General features: G+C 42.2%; 1 protein-coding gene across 1 annotated transcript; it reads left to right on the forward strand.

Annotated features, from left to right (window-relative positions):
- The first annotated feature begins 24 nt into the window (after nt 1–24).
- khnyn (KH and NYN domain containing) lies at nt 25–17,149 on the forward strand. Its single transcript, XM_085450781.1, has 9 exons — nt 25–310; nt 2,279–2,537; nt 5,651–5,785; nt 7,734–9,550; nt 11,123–11,253; nt 13,196–13,292; nt 13,431–13,538; nt 13,765–13,866; nt 13,953–17,149. Exons 2-9 carry the CDS (start codon nt 2,316–2,318, stop codon nt 14,344–14,346), a joined length of 3,006 nt encoding a protein of 1,001 aa, XP_085306907.1. The 5' UTR covers nt 25–310; nt 2,279–2,315; the 3' UTR covers nt 14,347–17,149.
- Nucleotides 17,150–18,511: the final 1,362 nt, after the last annotated feature.

Raw genomic sequence — 18,511 nt, forward strand, 5'->3', positions numbered from 1 at the left:
CCCGGGCCTCGCTCGCTGGTTTAGTTTCGGTTTTGTGCTCGGGGGTTTTCACCGGTTGGTATGATGTATGATGTATGATGTCCCTGCCCGGCGCTCACTGGCTTCCTCATCCGCCCGTCCCCTGCTGCCGCCGCCGCTGCAGGGACGTGACTGTGAGCTGTGCTTCCGAGCAGTGAGCGTCGAGGAGCATGTGGTAAACTTTGGACCGCTTGCGTAGTTGTTTTTGTTTTACGGTTGCGGAAGACTGAAGGGGAGCTGCCGCTGCTGTTTCTCCTGGAAACGAAACTTTAACGGCGCGGATCGAGCTCACGTAAGAAAACGACACCGACGCGTTACTGTTATCGTTATTATTTGATGCTTTTATATGTTTAGAAAACATTTTTTGTGTGTTCCGCTAAGAGAAGCGAGATCGTTTCCTGGAATTCAGATCTAATAGAAAAGCGTTTCCCAAACACTCAGGCAGGTCCTAATAGAGCCGAATCATCGGGCCATTGTTTACAGGCTGCTGCTGCTAGATTACAGTTTATTTCTATAAATTAGATCTTTGGCTGGGTGGGAGCTGGAGTGGCGGATGGGCCGTTAAAGCGGATGTTTTGTATGGAGCTGGTAATACTATATGAGTCTTGTTTACATGAACTCCGATGATTTCAGGTACAAAGGTGGCGGAGACGTATTTGTAATGCTGTCATTCTGTGCCCCCTGCTTTGAAATGTGGGTAAGCCTGCATTACAGCGGGTGTTCCCCTAGCCGTTTGACTTGTTGCAGATGACTGTGAGTTACTATATGAGTATTTCCACAAAAAAAGGGGAAACGGTTCCCCTCCAGCCAAGACCTGCTGCATTCAAACACTGCCTCGGTATCACAGGGCTCCCATTATTTCCAGCTTCATATTTTAGTTGTTAGACTCTTCTAGAGCGTGTTTGCATCAGTTATACCCGTGTTTATTGATAACAGGCCATTGGAGCTTCCCTCAGTTTAGGATAGCTTTCTTCTCATTGGCTACATCTGGCAAACAGAAGGCTTGAGCAGAAAATATACACGTAAATGTCATTTTGAGTACACTGTAGTTGTTACATTTATTGTAATCTGGCCAAATGACATGTACTTGAATAGTGAGGATATTTTCCTTGATTTCTTATCATGTAAAATAAATGAACTGTTGATTTTATATATTTCACTTGCATTTTAGTCAGAATTATTGCATCATGTTTATGAATTGTGTTTTTGAGTCTGCTTGAAATCTACACCCAATAAGCAAGCCATAACGGCAAACCCTAGAAATTAAGTGATTGCAACCGCACAGGTATACATGCTGGTACCTGCTTGTGTCAGTTATTTTGTAGGTTCTATGCAGGCCCGACGCAGGGCTCTATGTTTAGGTTGAAGATAGACCGGGTTGCTAGTGACCTGCATCAGGTTGAGGTAGGGTTAGGTTTTCATAGGTCCTCTTTTTATGGATAAATGAGGAATGAGTATAAACATGGGCAGCTCAGCTTGACAGGTTTGGAGGCAAGGCTGAGATGGTTTGGACACGAGCAGAGGAGGAAAAGAGGAAGACCGCAGAGGACGTTTTGGATAATAGTGATGGAGAACAGGCAGAAAGAGGGAGGCAACCTCTAAAGAGAGCATCTGAAGTAGGAAGAAGAAGAGTTATCCAGCTGATCTAGACCTCAGAAGCCTAACAGTTGAAACCACAAGCTATACTCTGAACTGGGTGAGCCAAGACCCTCAGGTTCCATGTGCAGTTTCAGGCTTGGAATAGGCTGACAACATTTACTAACCAGTAACTATTTTGATGGTAAACTGATTATGTTTAGATTTTGGACTATTGAACTGTTTTTAGATATTTCTTTACATCATTTACGGTCGGAAGAGAGAAAAGGTCAGCATGTGACTGAGGTGTTCAAAAGCTGCACTGACTTGAAACTCCTGTCTTTCGCTGATGTCAGGAAAGATTCCCAGCAGAATGAAATAGAGGAAATGACAAGCTTCCCTCAGACGGGAAAATTCGTAACTGGTTTTCAGCAGGAGCTGCTTAAAGATAGTTAAAATCTACTGTGAGACCTGGTTATCTCTCATGCTTTTTTTGGACTATGTGAGTTCACCTTTCTAAAACTGTAAACATCTTTTTACCCATGTTAGAAAAAAGCCAGCTGTAGTTATCCAAAACACCAGACACTCTAATAACTAAGATATTGACTGGCAGCAGTCTTAGTTTATATGTTTTCTTCCTTTAACCTTTTTTAACCCGACGGATACTGAAATGTGTTTTTCGCAGTATGTTCGACCGTCTGTCACCAATTTAAGAAGAAAGGATGGATGACGAGAGAAGCGACGCAGGCGGAGGAGAGGCGGAGTTGGAGGATGAGTTTGCGTGCGCCGGGATGCTGCGGGGGTCTCTGACCTCCCTGCACAGCACGGTGGAGCGGATATTCAGTGTGGCGTTCAGCATCGGGGCGGACGATTTGCCTCACGGCAGCAACGGCCAAATATGGCTGAAACTGCGAGGGCCGAGCGCCAGTGTGAAAGCCGCCAAGGTGAGGCCCTGCTCTTGTTTATAATGCCCTATCAGTCCAGAACAGAGATAAGTTATTAGGCAGTGTGGCTCATAAACACGATGGAAGTTGACTTTGCCAGAGGTTGCTCTCTGCAGTAACCTCTGGCCAAGTCCAGTTTCACTTATCGGTAATTCTGGTAACTGAAACTGGACTCGAGTTCACATTAGTGGTGCTAATTTTTCCTTATCCAGTGTTACTCCATTGATTTTAAGCTTTAGTTTAAAAAGTTGCCACAGCAGTGAAAGAAAACAAGCCAGAATACCATTTATGGGGAGCTTTAGCAGTTAAGTAGTAATCATCAGCTGATAGCTCAAACGCCACTCTGTTACCAGAGTGGGAGGGGCGTGACGGTGGGAGGGGCGAGACAATGACCCATATTTGCTTTATAACCACAACAAACTCACTGTGATGAATTATACACCTTCTATTTAGAGCTGGATAAGGTGACCTTAGTTACGTGTTTCTTTCTATTATTGTATCATCTTTACATTACAATATAAAGAGTCTTGAGGCCACTGTTGTTGTGATTTGGCTCCATATTAATAAAACTGAACTGAATTAATGTATGTGCTGTGACTTACTTAGAAGTACTGCAAAGAGAGCCAGAGAGACATCAAAATGTTCAAAAAGCACACCTCGCTGCTGCTAATCAAGCAGGAGGGAGGTACGAGATAAAGTGTGCGTCTGAGTAGTCAAATATTTGCGTTCGGTAGCTGGAAATTACTTAAGAGCTGTGAAACTGAAGCGCTTTCATCACCCCTACTCTCATTTCTCGGCAATATCCCTTTTAAGGATTATTTGCCCGTTCGTTACTTTGAGCTTCTCATCACGATCTGTCAGATCAGGAGGCCTTTTCTTTCTCTTTTAGTATTTAATCTTTCTTGCATCAACTTTCACAGGAAATCTTTTCTTCTTTATCCGAATCACAGCCTTTATCTCCGGGGCTGCCTAAGCCAGTTTTTGGCTTTTTTTTAACCTAATCACTCAATGTTAATGGAAAATTGTATTTAGTAGTCAGTATAATCTTTTAGTGATATAAGTTTGCATATGGTAGAATACTGCATGTAGTTATTTGTATTAGGAAATATTCAACCATGTATACTTAGAGGCATATAATTAATTGTGTGTGATCTTTAACAGGCTGCAAAGGCTTGGTGTGTATTCCACACTAGGATGCACACCCACATCCTGGGAGCACGAGAAAGATCGTACTTTCTCTTATTGTTTTATGGTAGGATTAACGTAGCTACGTTTGTTTTAGTTAAGTGCTCTTTTGTTTAGATGAACTGCAGGACTTCCTCACTGTGTTATCTAGGGTGAACCATCTAGGGTGAGGGGGAGGCTACCCTCTTCCTGACCAAGGATGTTTGACCCTTTGATCAGCAGTAACACACACACACACACATACGTTCAATGGAGTATAAAATAAAGACCAGGGCAGTTCCTCACCGGAGTCTCTCAGTAGGGAGCTGCCCTTGCTAGCAAGAACTCTGTGTGTTTCTCTTCTCTGAGTCTTTACTGAAGAAGTGTTTTAGAATATTTTCCTTAACACTCAAGTAAACAAGTTTCCTGTGCAATCATTCAGATTTTACTATTTTTTCAGTATCGTCGACCGCCCCGCTTTCTCCATTGTGCACCATATCTCTGCATCCTCGTGCAGGGCTAACCCACTTTTGTCATTAATCCAGCTGTAAATTTATTTGGGTTTTTTGTGTCTACAGTCTACTGAGTGTTAAGGGACCATTCCCAGGTAATGACTCATCAAAGTTTTTTAAGTGTTGTTTCACCCGTTAGGTTTCAGTCCACATATGCAAGCGCCTGTTGACACATGCAGTCAGAAAGATTCGTTCACTCATACAAAGACTAGCAGACTGATGCACTGCAAAGTCAGTCGCTGTAGTGTTACAGTAGTAGCTGTAATCACACCATTGTCGGGCATATAGGCAGTTTGAGAAGACATGCAAACCATACGTAGGTGGACTTCCTCTTTGCTAAAGGCCATTTTGGGAGACGCAAATATCAGCTTGACTGAGTGATATGTCAGTGTATTGTGTTTTATTTATTTTTATATTGTTTTACTGTCCTGTGTTAGCTGTGTCTAAAAACATTCTCCTTCATGTGCAGACCGCAGCTGTGGAGGTTCAAACGAGAATAGTAGGTGTAAAAATGACCAACGGAGGTGGAGATAGAGTCAGTCAGTGGATCTGCTGCAGCTGCTGTCAGCGAGATGATTTTATAAACATAAACTATAATAAACTGCTTATTACCTTTCCTGCTTTCTTTAACGTCCGCAGCTAGATTAGAGCGTGGACGTTGCAGACTTTGAAACTTTAGCACAAATAGGGGAAGGTGGATCTCCTGTGGATGGACTTCAGTGGGGTCAGGGTTCAGTCATTCGTACCCACCGCATCGGTCTCTTTGTGCGCCAACGGTGACATCATCACACAGCCAGAGCCATTTATGCTCGCCACAGCTTTTGCAGCAACAGCAAATGGTACGAGGTTACAAAAATCTAGAGGTTCATCATCAGCCAAAACGACACTGGAGCGCTGCTTGTGGTTTTGTTGTGAGACGATTAAATCGAACTCTGGTTTGTTTTCCCCCTCGGTGCGATTCGTTTGTGCAGATGTGAACACGGTGATCACAGCAAAACAACTGCACCGAGACCATTTAGAGGAGGTGGTCTTGGCTCGGTCCCAAACAGACTACGAAGCGTGTTTATGGTGAGAACGTCATCTGACCTCAATCTGACTGCATGTTTGAGCTAAACGCCTTCGCGTAGCTAGATATGCTTTACGAAATGTAAAGTGTTTCCCAGATAAACACAAATTTATCCACGTTATCCACTAGGTAGTACACAATACCTAGACACATCCGGCTAGTAAGTGGACTGACCGTTCTCGTGCAGTCAGTCCTTTGGTGTCTCTGAACTTCCACCTTTCTCTCTAAGTGTAGAAAATAATCAAAACCTTAAATATTCCCAGCACGATGCATGGACAGAGCATTCAACTCTGGCTCTTCCCATGGAGCTTCTTTTTCATAATTACTAAAGTTTAACAACACTATTTTGCTTTTTTGTTTATTTTTTTCAGTTATTTGTGAAAGGAGTTGTGAACCAGGAGGAACAGCAGGAGATTAAGTATCCTGGGGTGCTTCACTGTGTCTTCTGCGGAGCCAAAGGCCTGTTCATGGACAGCCTGATCAAAAGCACCTCAGCACATATAGTGGTAAGAGCTCAACAACAGGCCGGTTTCACAGTAATAGTTACTATAGAGAGGCATTTGTTACACCTTTGTTTGTCTACTACATTGGTTCTCTAACCTTTTAATAACTTCATCATTACTGAATAGATTTTTATTAAAGATGCACAAATTGTAGAAATCTGAGCTGATATTGATATTAGAATAACAACAGTTTTTTTTCTTTTTTTGTATTTATTTCCACTTTTGCCCCAAATAAGCAAAGAAATCCTCCTTATAAACAATACCTGATCTGTTTTAAAGCCTTTCAGTTTGTCATTGCCCAATTTTTAACGGATAGCAACCAATGTGACACAACTGATGTGCATATAATTATGGGTATTAATGTCATGGTCATTTGGGGCATTTAATGATTTCTTTGAAGTGTTCTTTTCCCAGGGTGGGATAAGCACAGCATACATAATCTTTAATAACTTAAAAACAAGAATTGTGTTCACCAGTTTCAATTTGTTATGGATTGTCTCTAGTCATGATATCTAGAACCCATTGGGAGTGTACAGAAGTTCATTTCTGGGTCTCAGAGACTTAAAATGAAAAAAACACGTTAAATTAAAGTAAAAAGGTTTAGAGGGTGTAATACATTAACAAGCTTAGTGTGCCATTATTCACTGATGATGCAACAAAGTGACTAATAGTGTGATATCAAGAGATTACAGTCCTGTTATTCCAATAAGAAATCACATTATTAGTCAATATCAGTTTTACGCCATCAGATGGAAATGTGTCACACGCCTTCCACAAGTTAAAAACTGCCTTCAAAACCAAGACCGTGAAACAGTTTTTGGGAACTTCTGGTCTATTCTTAAGACGACTTATAGAACGTAAAAATGCAACTCTGCATTCTGACAACTTTCTTTTTCAGTATGATTTGTTGCCCGTAAATTTCTTGGAACGTATTTTAATAATCTTACTTAAGAGGAAGAGGAAACTCCAGTAAGAATATTTTGAGGTCCCCATTTTAATGTGTGTAAATGTTTAAATTAAGGCTTAAGGAGTGAGTTTTATGGGTGACTACCTGAGCTAAGTCCATGTCCATGCAGGACCGGAGGAGATGTGGCCCAGTAGTTTTGTCCATATGGTGCACTTTTGCTTTACTATGAGCTTGAGGTCGTCTGGCCATTCTCCTCTGACATCTGGCTTTTCAAACCACTGGCACCATGCACATTCAAAATCACTTGCTTGGTTGATGCTTGGTTTGAACTTGAACGGGTTGTTGCCATGTGACTGGCTGATTAGACATCTGCTTTAATGAACAGTTGAACAAGTGTACCTAACAAAGTGCCCTGTAAGTGTATGTAACTGTACTGGCAGATTTCCACACCTGGAGAAGCCATAGACTGTAATGAAAACATTGCCACCCTGACACCTACCATTGGCCTCTCCCATGGGTTCATAATTCCATGACTTAACTTTACCATTACAGCCGTCACCATCCTGCTTCCTTTTTTTATTTTCTCAGTCTTTCTTAAATAGATTCTGTATTTGAATATGAAGAATTTGTAGGCGAGAATGGTATTTACTCTGTTTGGAGTCTGCTTATAGTTTTGGTTGCACGCAGGTGAATCATCCAGTCTTTCAAGTAGTGATGGTTTATGTTGAAATGCAAATACTGAAATACTCATTGGATACTGTCAGACAATGATTTGTCTTTCTATTAAGTTTTTATTGAATTTTCATTCATTGTATGATATAATGGTCAGTGGATACAAGACCTGAAAAATAACAGTTGGTCCACAATCCATTAAAGGAAACAGCAAAGGCAAAATAAATAAATTAAACATTGATCTGTTTAAGTAGAATTCTTTTATTCTTTTGTTTTGGTCTTTTTTGGTTTAAATGATCTGTTATATTATTATTTTTCAGTCATTGGTAGAACTCAGATTAATGCCTTTCTGTCTTTCTCCTACCAAATCAGGTCGTCTCTCCAGGATTCCTGCTCATATCTGGCCTGGTGGAGCCGGTGGTGCGAGCCTACTCTCTTATTACAGACCTGGTAGAGAGGTATGAGGGCACACAGTCCAAGCGCATGGGGGACGGAGGCTCAGGTGAGTCCCTGGATTCACGACGGGCCTTTAAAACTCTGGTGGAGAAGTGGGAAGACAGGCACATCCTGGATCTTCTTGTGCTGCCAGGATCAGTAAAGGAAATCCTGTTGGACTTGGTGAAAGAAACGGGACTTGGATCAAGCCCTAGTTCATCACTGACTGATGTAAATACAGAGGCAAGGCCACATGGGGATTCAGAGGATAGGTCTAAAATACCCAGTGCCCTAAAGCAAACAGTCCCTGATCCTTCTACCACTACTGAGCGATGGGCTGAAGGGATGGCTGCAGGCACAGGAAATGACTTTGCAAATAAAGACTCCTTCCAGGGTTTTTACATGTCTGCAGGCACCCGAGGGAGGGCAGAGGGTGCTGAAGAAAGACCCGCGCATTCACCACAGGAGGTAGGAGAAGAGCACTTGGGCCAAGCAACAGCATCCGGGAAGGAAAAAGAGCAGGAGTTGCAGCTGTCGATGGGAAACAAGGAGTTTTGGCTTCTTTTGAAATTCTTTACCGCCATGGGATACACAGAGGAGGTTGTGAAACGAGTGCTTGCCAGAACAGGACCTAAAGAGGCATCGCAGATTCTGGACTTAGTTCAACAGGAGCAGGACCGCAGTGACCAAGAGCAGAGGAATCGGGTTCTCCCAAACCCAAAGAGGGAAGACGCTGTCGACCTGAATCAGACAGAGAAAAACCGACCCTGTGAGACAGAACACAGAGAAGATGGGGGAGAAATAGCAGGAGGCGGTGGAGCCATACGTAGCGATGGAGAAACAGAAGAAGGACGAGAGGGGGAAGACGCAACAGGGGATGCAAGACACAATCAGGGAAAAGTCAGTGCAGACGTAATGAATAAAGAGCAAGAGGAAGACTTTGTGCTGGGGGTGTTGAAGAAAGCGGCAGCCAGCTGTGGGTACCCCGAACAGAACGTAACCAAACTGTACAACTTGTTGCCTGATGGATCGACTCACCAGCTGCTCCTGCAGCTGCAGAAAGAGGGAGTCAAAGAGGCAGGAGCCTTCAGAGAAGGACCGAGAGAGATGGATGATGTGGTCTTGGACACTGGCGGGTCAAAACTTCAAATAATACCAGAACTTCAGCCTTATACACCTCCAGAAGAGAGAGAATTCGATGGTCGAGAAAAGATAAGGGTGTCAAGGATTGATAGTAGTGTCCCTATTGAGGGACGAGATATTTGGAATAATAAACCCCAGCAGTCACCGGTGACCTTGTACACCTCACAGCAAAAGCAACACCAGCCTTCAAAGTCACAAACTCCTCACCACATCATCCTACCTGGGGTCAAAGGGCCACCAATGCCTACTTATGCCTCATCCATGGATCCTCAGCTCACCAATTTCCAATCTCATAAGCAACAAGGCAACACCAACTACTTGCCTAATCCATCTCCCACAAAACAGAATCATCATGCTCAGAACAATGGCTCAAAGCACTCCTTTAAGCAAGCCCTTCAAGCTCCTCAGCCTTTATTCCCTGGCACGAAGGACTCGTCTCCCACCAGAGCGATGGACAAACGGGGTTTCGTGTCTACTCCTTCAGTGGTGGTGACAGGAGAGCAGCGATTCTTGGAGAGCCTGCAGATCCCCTTTGAACTCAAGCTGACAGACCAGCCCGGAGACCCAACACTGAGGACGATCATAATTGATGGGAGTAACGTGGCTATGAGGTAAGAATTACAGCAAATAAAGGTCGTACTGGGAAAATGCGGTAAGGTATACAATAGAGTAGAAGATTTATTTTGGTGGGGTGTTTATGAGAAGGGAATATGAGAACAGGAAATATAGATAGTCCTGTTAGGCCAAATGTGAAGGACTTCTTGAGAATTTGAAAACATATTTAGAAATGAGGATCTACTCTTTGTGTCCTTTTGCTCTAAAAGTAAAAGCTTAAAATGAAAGATATAGTTATTATTCCATCTTAGTAGTACATTATGCCACAGTTTATGAATGTGCATGATTAGTTGAGTGCATGTTTACACATTTAAACATGTTATAACAATGGAATTGTGCATTAATAAGATACCCATGCTGCAGTGGGCCTCTGTAAACTTTCCAGGAATGGTGATTGTATTTTCTCATGTAATAGATGGTAAAGGAACACCTGTGGCTGATGTGTAGACTCTGTTTAAAGATTTATAAAGTTGTGATGGCAGTGTGTTCATTATTAATTGTAGTCTGCGATGGGCTTACCTACCCAGCGAGTGGGAGCAGGAAGATAAACTGACCCAGAACTATTGGCGAAGCATGACGTTTACACAGAAACACAAAGCGAAGGGAAGGAACAGAGATCTATGCATGTAGGTGCTAAACAGTTTTTTAAAGGGTTTGATGGGTAAGAGTAGGCACCATCAACAAATGCATATGCTGCAGTCATTTTTACCTCAGAGCTGGGAGTTGCATTGGTCCCGATTTGACCGTGTTACACAGTTACGACCCGGCTCAAAAGCCGCAACAAAAAAGAGAGGAGACGAATACCAGATTGTAGGTGAGAAGAGGTTTTAATCCTAAAATGCATAGCAGGTTGGCTAACATGGCTGGTACCACCAAGGCACGGCTGGTGAGGCTTTTTGAAAGCCTGCCTCAGATATGCTTTTATCAACACCTGACTAGGTGTGGCCAATTACCATCAGCTGAACACACTGAAGAGATTAGGGCTGCAGAGGGACGTAGCAACACATTTTGGTTTCTTCGAACTGGATGGGTAAAGCCTGATGCTCTTCGTATGGCTTATTTGGTGAACCACAAATACACAATAGTGGTAATAGCGAGTGCTAGTTTTGCAGTTTCACTACTGTTTTGCTATCCTGGATTGGGAAGTCTGGTTTGGTGGGCCTTCTCTGACTTTTCGAGTGGAAATTCCAACTTGAAGGGTTATTCTGGTGGAAAATATAAGTGCAACATATCATCAGAGATACAGATGTCAAACAAAGGGGTGATAAGGTCACAAGGTCCGATACTGCAGGGGATTAGGAACTGTTTCATGATTAGCATAGTGACATGTAGCCTAGTTCCTCTTAGATGTATTTTTATCTGTTGCTTTTGATTGGACAGCACAATCGTCAAAAGTCAGAGGTTCCAAGAACTGGAAGTCAGCATATTATTCTTCACTGCACTTCAACTTCAATGTTAATGTTTGTTGGAGACGCACATAGTGATAAAAGAGAAAGAAAGTCCAGTGAACTGTGATCATATGAAGCATTATTTGTAACACTTTAATGGCAATCTTCATTTTTCCACAGTCACGGACTGGGTCATTTCTTCTCCTGTCGGGGAATCGCTCTGGCTGTACAGCACTTCTGGGACCGAGGCCATCGTCAAATCAGCGCCCTAATTCCACAGTGGAGGCAAAAGAGCGACCCCAGGGTCAAAGGTAACGCTTTAAAACTTAATGTATTGCTGAAATTGAACTCTTGTCAGTGTCAGGAGAGTGTCATAACGTTATCACATAATGATGTTCTCTTCTCTCACACGTAGCACACAGCAGGAAATGTGAGCAGTTTTTTTATTACTGGAATATACTTGGTTTAAGTTTTGACTTACAGACATGTGAAAAAGAAAGTCTTTCACATGAATGTGTGAATAATTAGGTACACCCAATGAATTGTTGACTTTATCAGTCTCTCATATCATTGTGGAGGAATTTTGGCCCACGTTACAAAATTGCTTCAGTTCGTTGAGGTTTTCAGGCATGAGTTGGTGCGCAGCTCTGTTAAGGTCTATTCACAACATTTCAGTCGGGTTAAAGTCTGGAGTTTTTTCACAGCACCTTGATTTTTTTCTTTTTCAGCTATTTTGTTGTAGATTTGCTGCAAGTGCTTTCTATCTAACATTCACATGCATTCATTCCCTGATGGATGCATCTATCTATGGATGTTAGCATCCATAGATAGAAGCTTGGGCAACATGCCCAAGGATATTAGCAGATGAGCTGCTCTACCTCCTGGGCTACAGCCAACCCCATGCTGTGCATTATGGTATTATATTAGCATCTACACCAGAAATCTTGTTGTTTTTTCAGATGTAGCCTTTTAAATCTAAGCTGTGCTGTCATGTTCTTTTTAGAGAGATGAGTCTTTCTTCTGGCCGCCCTTAGAAAACAAACCATACTTATTTAGTCTTTTTCTAACTGTGCTGTCACGAACTTGCTAACTGAGCCCTGTAGAGTCTGAGATGTAGCCATTGGTTGTTGTTTTTTTTTGTGTGTTTTTTTTTTTACAGTTTCTGTGGATAAATTATTATTATTCAAGTCATTACATTTTTGTCATCATAAGTGAATGCCTGGCTAATCTGGCTCAGCTGTAGAGCAGAGGTTTCAGGGGGCAGTGCCAGGAGAGACTAGTATGCGTTTTCGGTGTCCCATTTAACACAGTAGCATCCTCGGGCTGGGAGAGAACCTCACGGGTGGCAGCTGGAGAAGCCAGAAGAACTGAGCAAAAACTGGGCATTATTTGAGAAGACAATTTTGAAAAGTGGAAGTCAACAAGAAAATAAAGAACACAGGCTAAGCCAAGCACTGTGTCCAAGTGTTTGTGTGCTGGGAAAAACCTGCTAGACTATGGAAGCATGAAGGGTGTATTTAATTTTTCAGAGCACTGGTGTAGGTAGGAGAGCTGTGTAAGCCGAGAGCATGCAGCTCTCAGCTTACATGACACCTTCCTGCTTTTACTGCCAGAGTTTACTGGCCAATACTTCCTTCTGTTCTCACATAGTTGCCACAAAGGAGCTGACAGGTTAAAGTCAGATAAATATAAAGCACTGGAAGAGTGACGTGTGTAGACTTTAGGGCCCCAGCTAAGAAAAATCTTGATTTATGATTCATTTCTTGATAATTTTTTTGTTGAAGTAAGAAACTTAGTTTAGTCTGTCAGAGGTAACAAATGTGTTGCATAAGACACCGTGTCTCCGATCACAATCGAACCAGCAACTTTTGCTTGCTAAGCAAATGTGTTAAACTCAGTTAATAAAAACAAAGCTTTACTGTTGATGAAGCTCAATTTAAATGAGTGATTGAAACTGCAGCTTTAGAAAATATTTCACTAAAAGGTTTAATTCCAAAAATTCTACTTCATGGCTATAACTTCCGCTCTATGAGTGTGTAGCTAGCATCTCATTGGGGTCAGGCTGTGACCCCATTGTTGTGCGTGTTTGCTCCTTGCTCCTGCTAACTCTGGATTCTGCAAAAGACTTCAAACGAGAAAACAAGTCATGCTTGGTGAATGCAGACTTCATGTGAGCTTTCAGCATGCGTGTGGGTGTTTCCCCTCATAGCAGACTGCTTCGTAAACAAAGAGTTGTTTGTGTCTGTCTCTCAGAGAAGCACTATCTGACAGAGCTGCAGCAGCTGGGCCTGCTCTCCTACACACCATCCAGAGAGGTCCAAGGCAAGAGGATCAGCTCGTATGATGACAGGTACAAGACACTGAGATATTGTTTTGTTTACACAACCCATCACATTTCATGTGGTTTTGTTGCTGTACACACTCCAGTCTATCTGGATACAGTTCAGATAAGCCAAAAATTGATACCCATGTCTTTGTGTTTATGCAGAATGATACTGCAGCACGCACAGAAGACAGGCGGAGTGATCGTGACCAACGATAACCTGAGGGACCTCTTGGACGAGTCCCCCGTATGGAGGGACATCATTAAAAAGAGGTAGGGCAGTGCTGCGCAGTCAGGGGGACTGAAATTTTGATTTGCACTGAAATGGTTTCACTCACATTTACCAAATGTAATAAAAAATCAGTCTCCGGACGTTTTTGTCCATTTTTATCTAAAAGATCCAAAAAGTTGGGTTGACAGAAAATACTGTCAACACAACCCTACACAATGTTTTTCACTAAATACATTTTTCCTCTGTGGACTGTTGCTGCTCGTCCAGTCTTCTTCAGTACACTTTTGTCGGGGATCACTTCATGGTCCCTGATGACCCTCTTGGAAGAGGAGGGCCTCACCTGGATGACTTCCTGCGTTCAGAGCATAGGTAACAGACCCAAGATATCTGATCTTATCCAATCCTTTGAGAATAATTTCACATGATGCTTCATTTTCCTTCTCAACATCTTTCAGGAGTCCAAATCCAGGAAATCACTCTTTTGCTGGCTCGGCCTCATCTTTCAGTTCCTCCAAACAGCCACGCTCCCAAACAGAGGTCATCAACTTCCGTGACCGAACACTAGGGGGCGCACTGGACGCTTTGGGAGCAGCCGGCAGGGGTAGAGGAAGGGGACAAGGAAAGGGATGGGACATGGGACAGAAGCAGAAGCAGTATGGTGCTACAGGTCATGGCCAGGGGGTCCGGACCGAGAGGAGTCCTGAAGAAACAGCCAGCCTGAGAGAGCAGCTCTGTCAGGTTTTCCCTAATCAGGACAACATGGTGACGCTGGTGCTGCAGTGCCACTCGGCAGAGACGGACATCAACGTGCTGTCTGATCTGATTTTGGAGCAGCAATCAACAAACTAGAAATCTCTCAGTTTTAGTGTTTCACCATAGAGTTTTCTCACAGAGTTGTTATTCATTTTCTCGTGTGACTATAGACTCTATGTAAAAGATGGATTTTAGCAACTGTGACATCATCCATTGGTTTGTGGTTTGTTTGTTTTTTAATCAGAACCAATGAAGGTGAAGTGGATTTAGCTGAGAAAATTAGAATATTGTACACTCAGTTTTGGCCAGTGTTGCCAACTTAGCGACTTTGTCACTATATATAGTGAGTTTTCAGGCCTCCTCAGCATCTTTTTTTCTAAAAAGCGACTAGCGACAAATCTGGCGACTTTTGGTGGTGTTATTAGGAAGACTTAGAACCACTTTTTGACATGAAAGCACGTATCACTCTTTCTCTCAACAAGCAGCGGATGTCGCCATGGGCACCTCGCCTGTGCCAAAGCGCTCACAGGTGACGGATTGTTGTCACGCAGCAGTCGCAACCCAGCTGCTGTCAGAGCAGGAGATGTTGACCCCCTACGCCTCCAAAACTGCAAATGAATGGCGCATGAGTGACTGACTGTAACACAGTCAGTTCTTCTTTTACTCCAACTTTTTGCAAATCACAAAGTTTAAAGCTACACACACACAAAGTAATTCTGCCAGAGTGCCTATTTCAGGTCACTTTTGCCAGTACCCAGCCCAGACACAGGAGGTGGGTTAGAATTGTGACATAAAAAAACAATAATTGCTAAAAGAAATTTAATTTGTAGTTCTAAATATATTCTAAATTAATTTATTGTGTTTTTTACTCACTTTATGTCTCTTCCACGATATTTCTCTCTCCTACAACATAGGTTACAACTACATAAGCATGACCAATTGTGCAAATTAGGTAATGACATTATTTAGCAACTTTTAGGACAGCGATTTTCCTTACTGAGGAGTTGGCAACACTGGTTTTGGCTTCACATTTCAAATTCGGAGGTTACATCCATCTCCCATATACAGTCTGTATGGATATAGCACAACAGCAACTACAAAGATAGATAGATAGATAGATAGATAGATAGATAGATAGATAGATAGATAGATAGATAGATAGATAGATAGATAGATAGATAGATAGATAGATAGATAGATAGATAAAGCTAAAACTAGACCTGCTCTGTCAACTGAACCAGAAAAATCCCTCAGTGATTGTCAGTTCATTATTTGTGTTTGTTGTTTTGATTTTTCTTTCAGAACTATACAGATGTATTATTCTTCTACATTTATGCATTGCTGTCAGTGTTTATTGTGTATTTTATGTTAGTCTGATTTCTGTCAAAGCACCAGTAAAACTGAAGACATTCCAGTGTAGCTTTAATGCCAAATACTGGCATGCTAACACACCAAACTAATGTGAATATATGGTTAATACATTAGTTAGCATTCTGACGCATTAAATTGACATCCAAAAATTTGGTCAAGACATAAGTTAGGATGCTAAATCACCTAATTGACACACAAACATATGGTTAACGCCTTAGTTAGCTTACTAATTACCAAACTAACACATTAGCATGAATATATTAGCTAGAATGTTAACATACATAGTTAGCGTTTTAGCATGCAAAAACACCAAATTAACATTTTGGTTCTGACACACCAAATTAATGTAAATATATATAAACATATTGGTTAGCATGCTAATATTGACATTTAGCTTTAGTACAGCTTCCTAGGTTTAAGTTGGTTTTATGGTTGAGCAGAAGTAGCAGGGACTGCCCGTCCACCTGCAGTGAGCGCTGTTGTCAGATGGAGGCAGTGTACAAGGTATGTTACCGCCATTGTGCAGGCTACTTTTGTTTGTCTGTGAGCGAATTTTTTACATACAGAGAGCTGAAGTGAAACCGAGTGTTAAAAACTATGAAAATATTACTGCAGCCACTGTCTGTGCTATTCGTGCTTTATTTTTTTAGTCATTTTTCGAGGTTCTCCGATTCCTGGTGAACTCTTTTATTGCTCCCTTCTCTATTCCAGCCCACTTGTCAACCAGTCAGCATTCTGCAGTTGCAAATATCATCCACTTACAGCAACCTGCAGCCTAGATCTCAAAGGACTGCATGGGAGAGCGTCTTGGGTGGGGGAAAACCCCCCTGTTTGACCAAAAGCTGTACGCAGATGGACACATTTGTGACCATAAAACCAGCCTTAGAGACACTAGCTCAGCAACAGAGTCTTATTTTTATTTTTTTGTATTTTTATAAGACTAATATAGTCATTGCGTAATGACACCTATTAACTATCTTTCTCCGGGTAGTTTTAACTCTGGGAAAACGATTGTGAATCCCATATGGTATCATAACAGAGCCATTTTATAAACAGTTAGTCTGCTTTGGGTAATATAAAATTACATATTTTGTGTATTTTTCTGTTGTTTTTCCTTTAATTTTACAGCCACCGGTTTACTTAGAAAATAGGTTGAAAGATTTCTCAGAGGTACATAGTTGGCACTGAGAATAGATTTTTGGATATACAGTAACTGGTGTAAGAGTGTGTCATGCTGAGAAAGTAAAAACCCAACTTTGCAAAAATCTGCACAATTATATATTTTAACTTATTTTAATTAGGTCTTTTGTTTCGCATAACTTTGGTTATGAGTCTATAATTATATCTTTAAGGTATGTCTGGATGAAGAAATTAAGAGCAAACCAAAACATGGAAAATTCATTCTTCATCCAAATGTCATTGTTAATGTGGGCTACTTCCGTGTGAGTAAATAGCCGTAATCTTATTTGTATTGTTAATATTTATATATTTTATTCTTGTTCTTAATTAAAATATTTTTTAAATGGTGTTTCTATTGTCCTCTGTCAATTTCTGTCCTGTGTCCATCAGGATGTATTGTTCTCCAGCTAAAGCGAGGGAGTATGTAATCAATTGCGTTTGTTTGTCTGTCCGTCTGTTTCTTAGCAGTCTGGTTTTTGAGATATCATTTTTGAAATTTTGTGTGACGGTAGATTGCTAAAAACAGCTGTATATTACCCACAGCTTACTCGATCATCTTCAAGCCTCACAACAATAATCCAGGCCTTGGGAGATGTAAGGCCTAGGAGGGCTAAGCATTTGATCTTAACCTTCATTGTTCGTCCCCAAGATCAAAGCTCACCTTCAAGAAATATATGAAGAAACCGTCCATCCATCTTCGTGCTCTTTATCCAGGGCCGGGTCGCGGGGGCAGTGGCCTAAACAGAGAGGCCCAGACCTCCCTCTCCCCAGCCACCTCCTCCAGCTTGTCCGGGGAACACCCAGGCATTCGTAGGCAAGCCAAGAGATATAATTTCTCCAGCATTTCCTGGGTCTGACCAGGGGCTTCCTCCTGGTGGGACTTGCCCGGAACACCTCACCCAGGAGGCGCCCAGGGGGTATATTTGTCAGTTGCCCGAACCACCTCAGCTGGCTCCTTCCAATGCGAAGAACAGCAGCTCTACTCTGAGCCCCTTTCGGATGGACAAGCTTCTCACCCCATCTCTAAGGGAGAGGCCAGCCACCCTTCGGAGGAAGCTCATTTCCACCGTCACTACCCACAGCTCGTGACCATAGGTGAGGGTAGGGACGTGGCTTGCAAAAGTATTCGGCCCCCTTGAACTTTTCCACATTTTGTCACATTACAGCCACAAACATGAATCAATTTTATTGGAATTCCTCGTTAAAGACCAATACAAAGTGGTGTACACGTGAGAAGTGGAACGAAAATCATACACGATTCCAAACATTTTTTACAAATAAATAACTGAAAAGTGGGGTGTGCGTAATTATTCAACCCCCTGAGTCAATACTTTGTAGAACCACCTTTTGCTGCCAGTCTTTTAGGGTATGTCTCTACCAGCTTTGCACATCTAGAGACTGAAATCCTTGCCCATTCTTCTTTGCAAAACAGCTCCAGCTCAGTCAGATTAGATGGACAGCGTTTGTGAACTGCAGTTTTAGATCTTGCCACAGGTTCTCGATTGGCTTTGGATCTGGACTTTGACTGGGCCGTTCTAACACATGGATATGTTTTGTTTTAAACCATTCCATTGTTGCCCTGGCTTTATGTTTGGGGTCGTTGTCCTGCTGGAAGGTGAACCTCCGCCCAGTCTCAAGTCTTTTGCAGACTCCAAGAGGTTTTCTTCCAAGATTGCCCTGTATTTGGCTCCATCCATCTTCCCATCAACTC

The sequence above is a fragment of the Copadichromis virginalis genome, linkage group LG3, assembly GCF_057382275.1.
Source record: "Copadichromis virginalis isolate Kocher_CV1m ecotype Utaka linkage group LG3, C_Virginalis_male_GT1.1, whole genome shotgun sequence".
NCBI lineage: Eukaryota > Metazoa > Chordata > Actinopteri > Cichliformes > Cichlidae > Copadichromis > Copadichromis virginalis.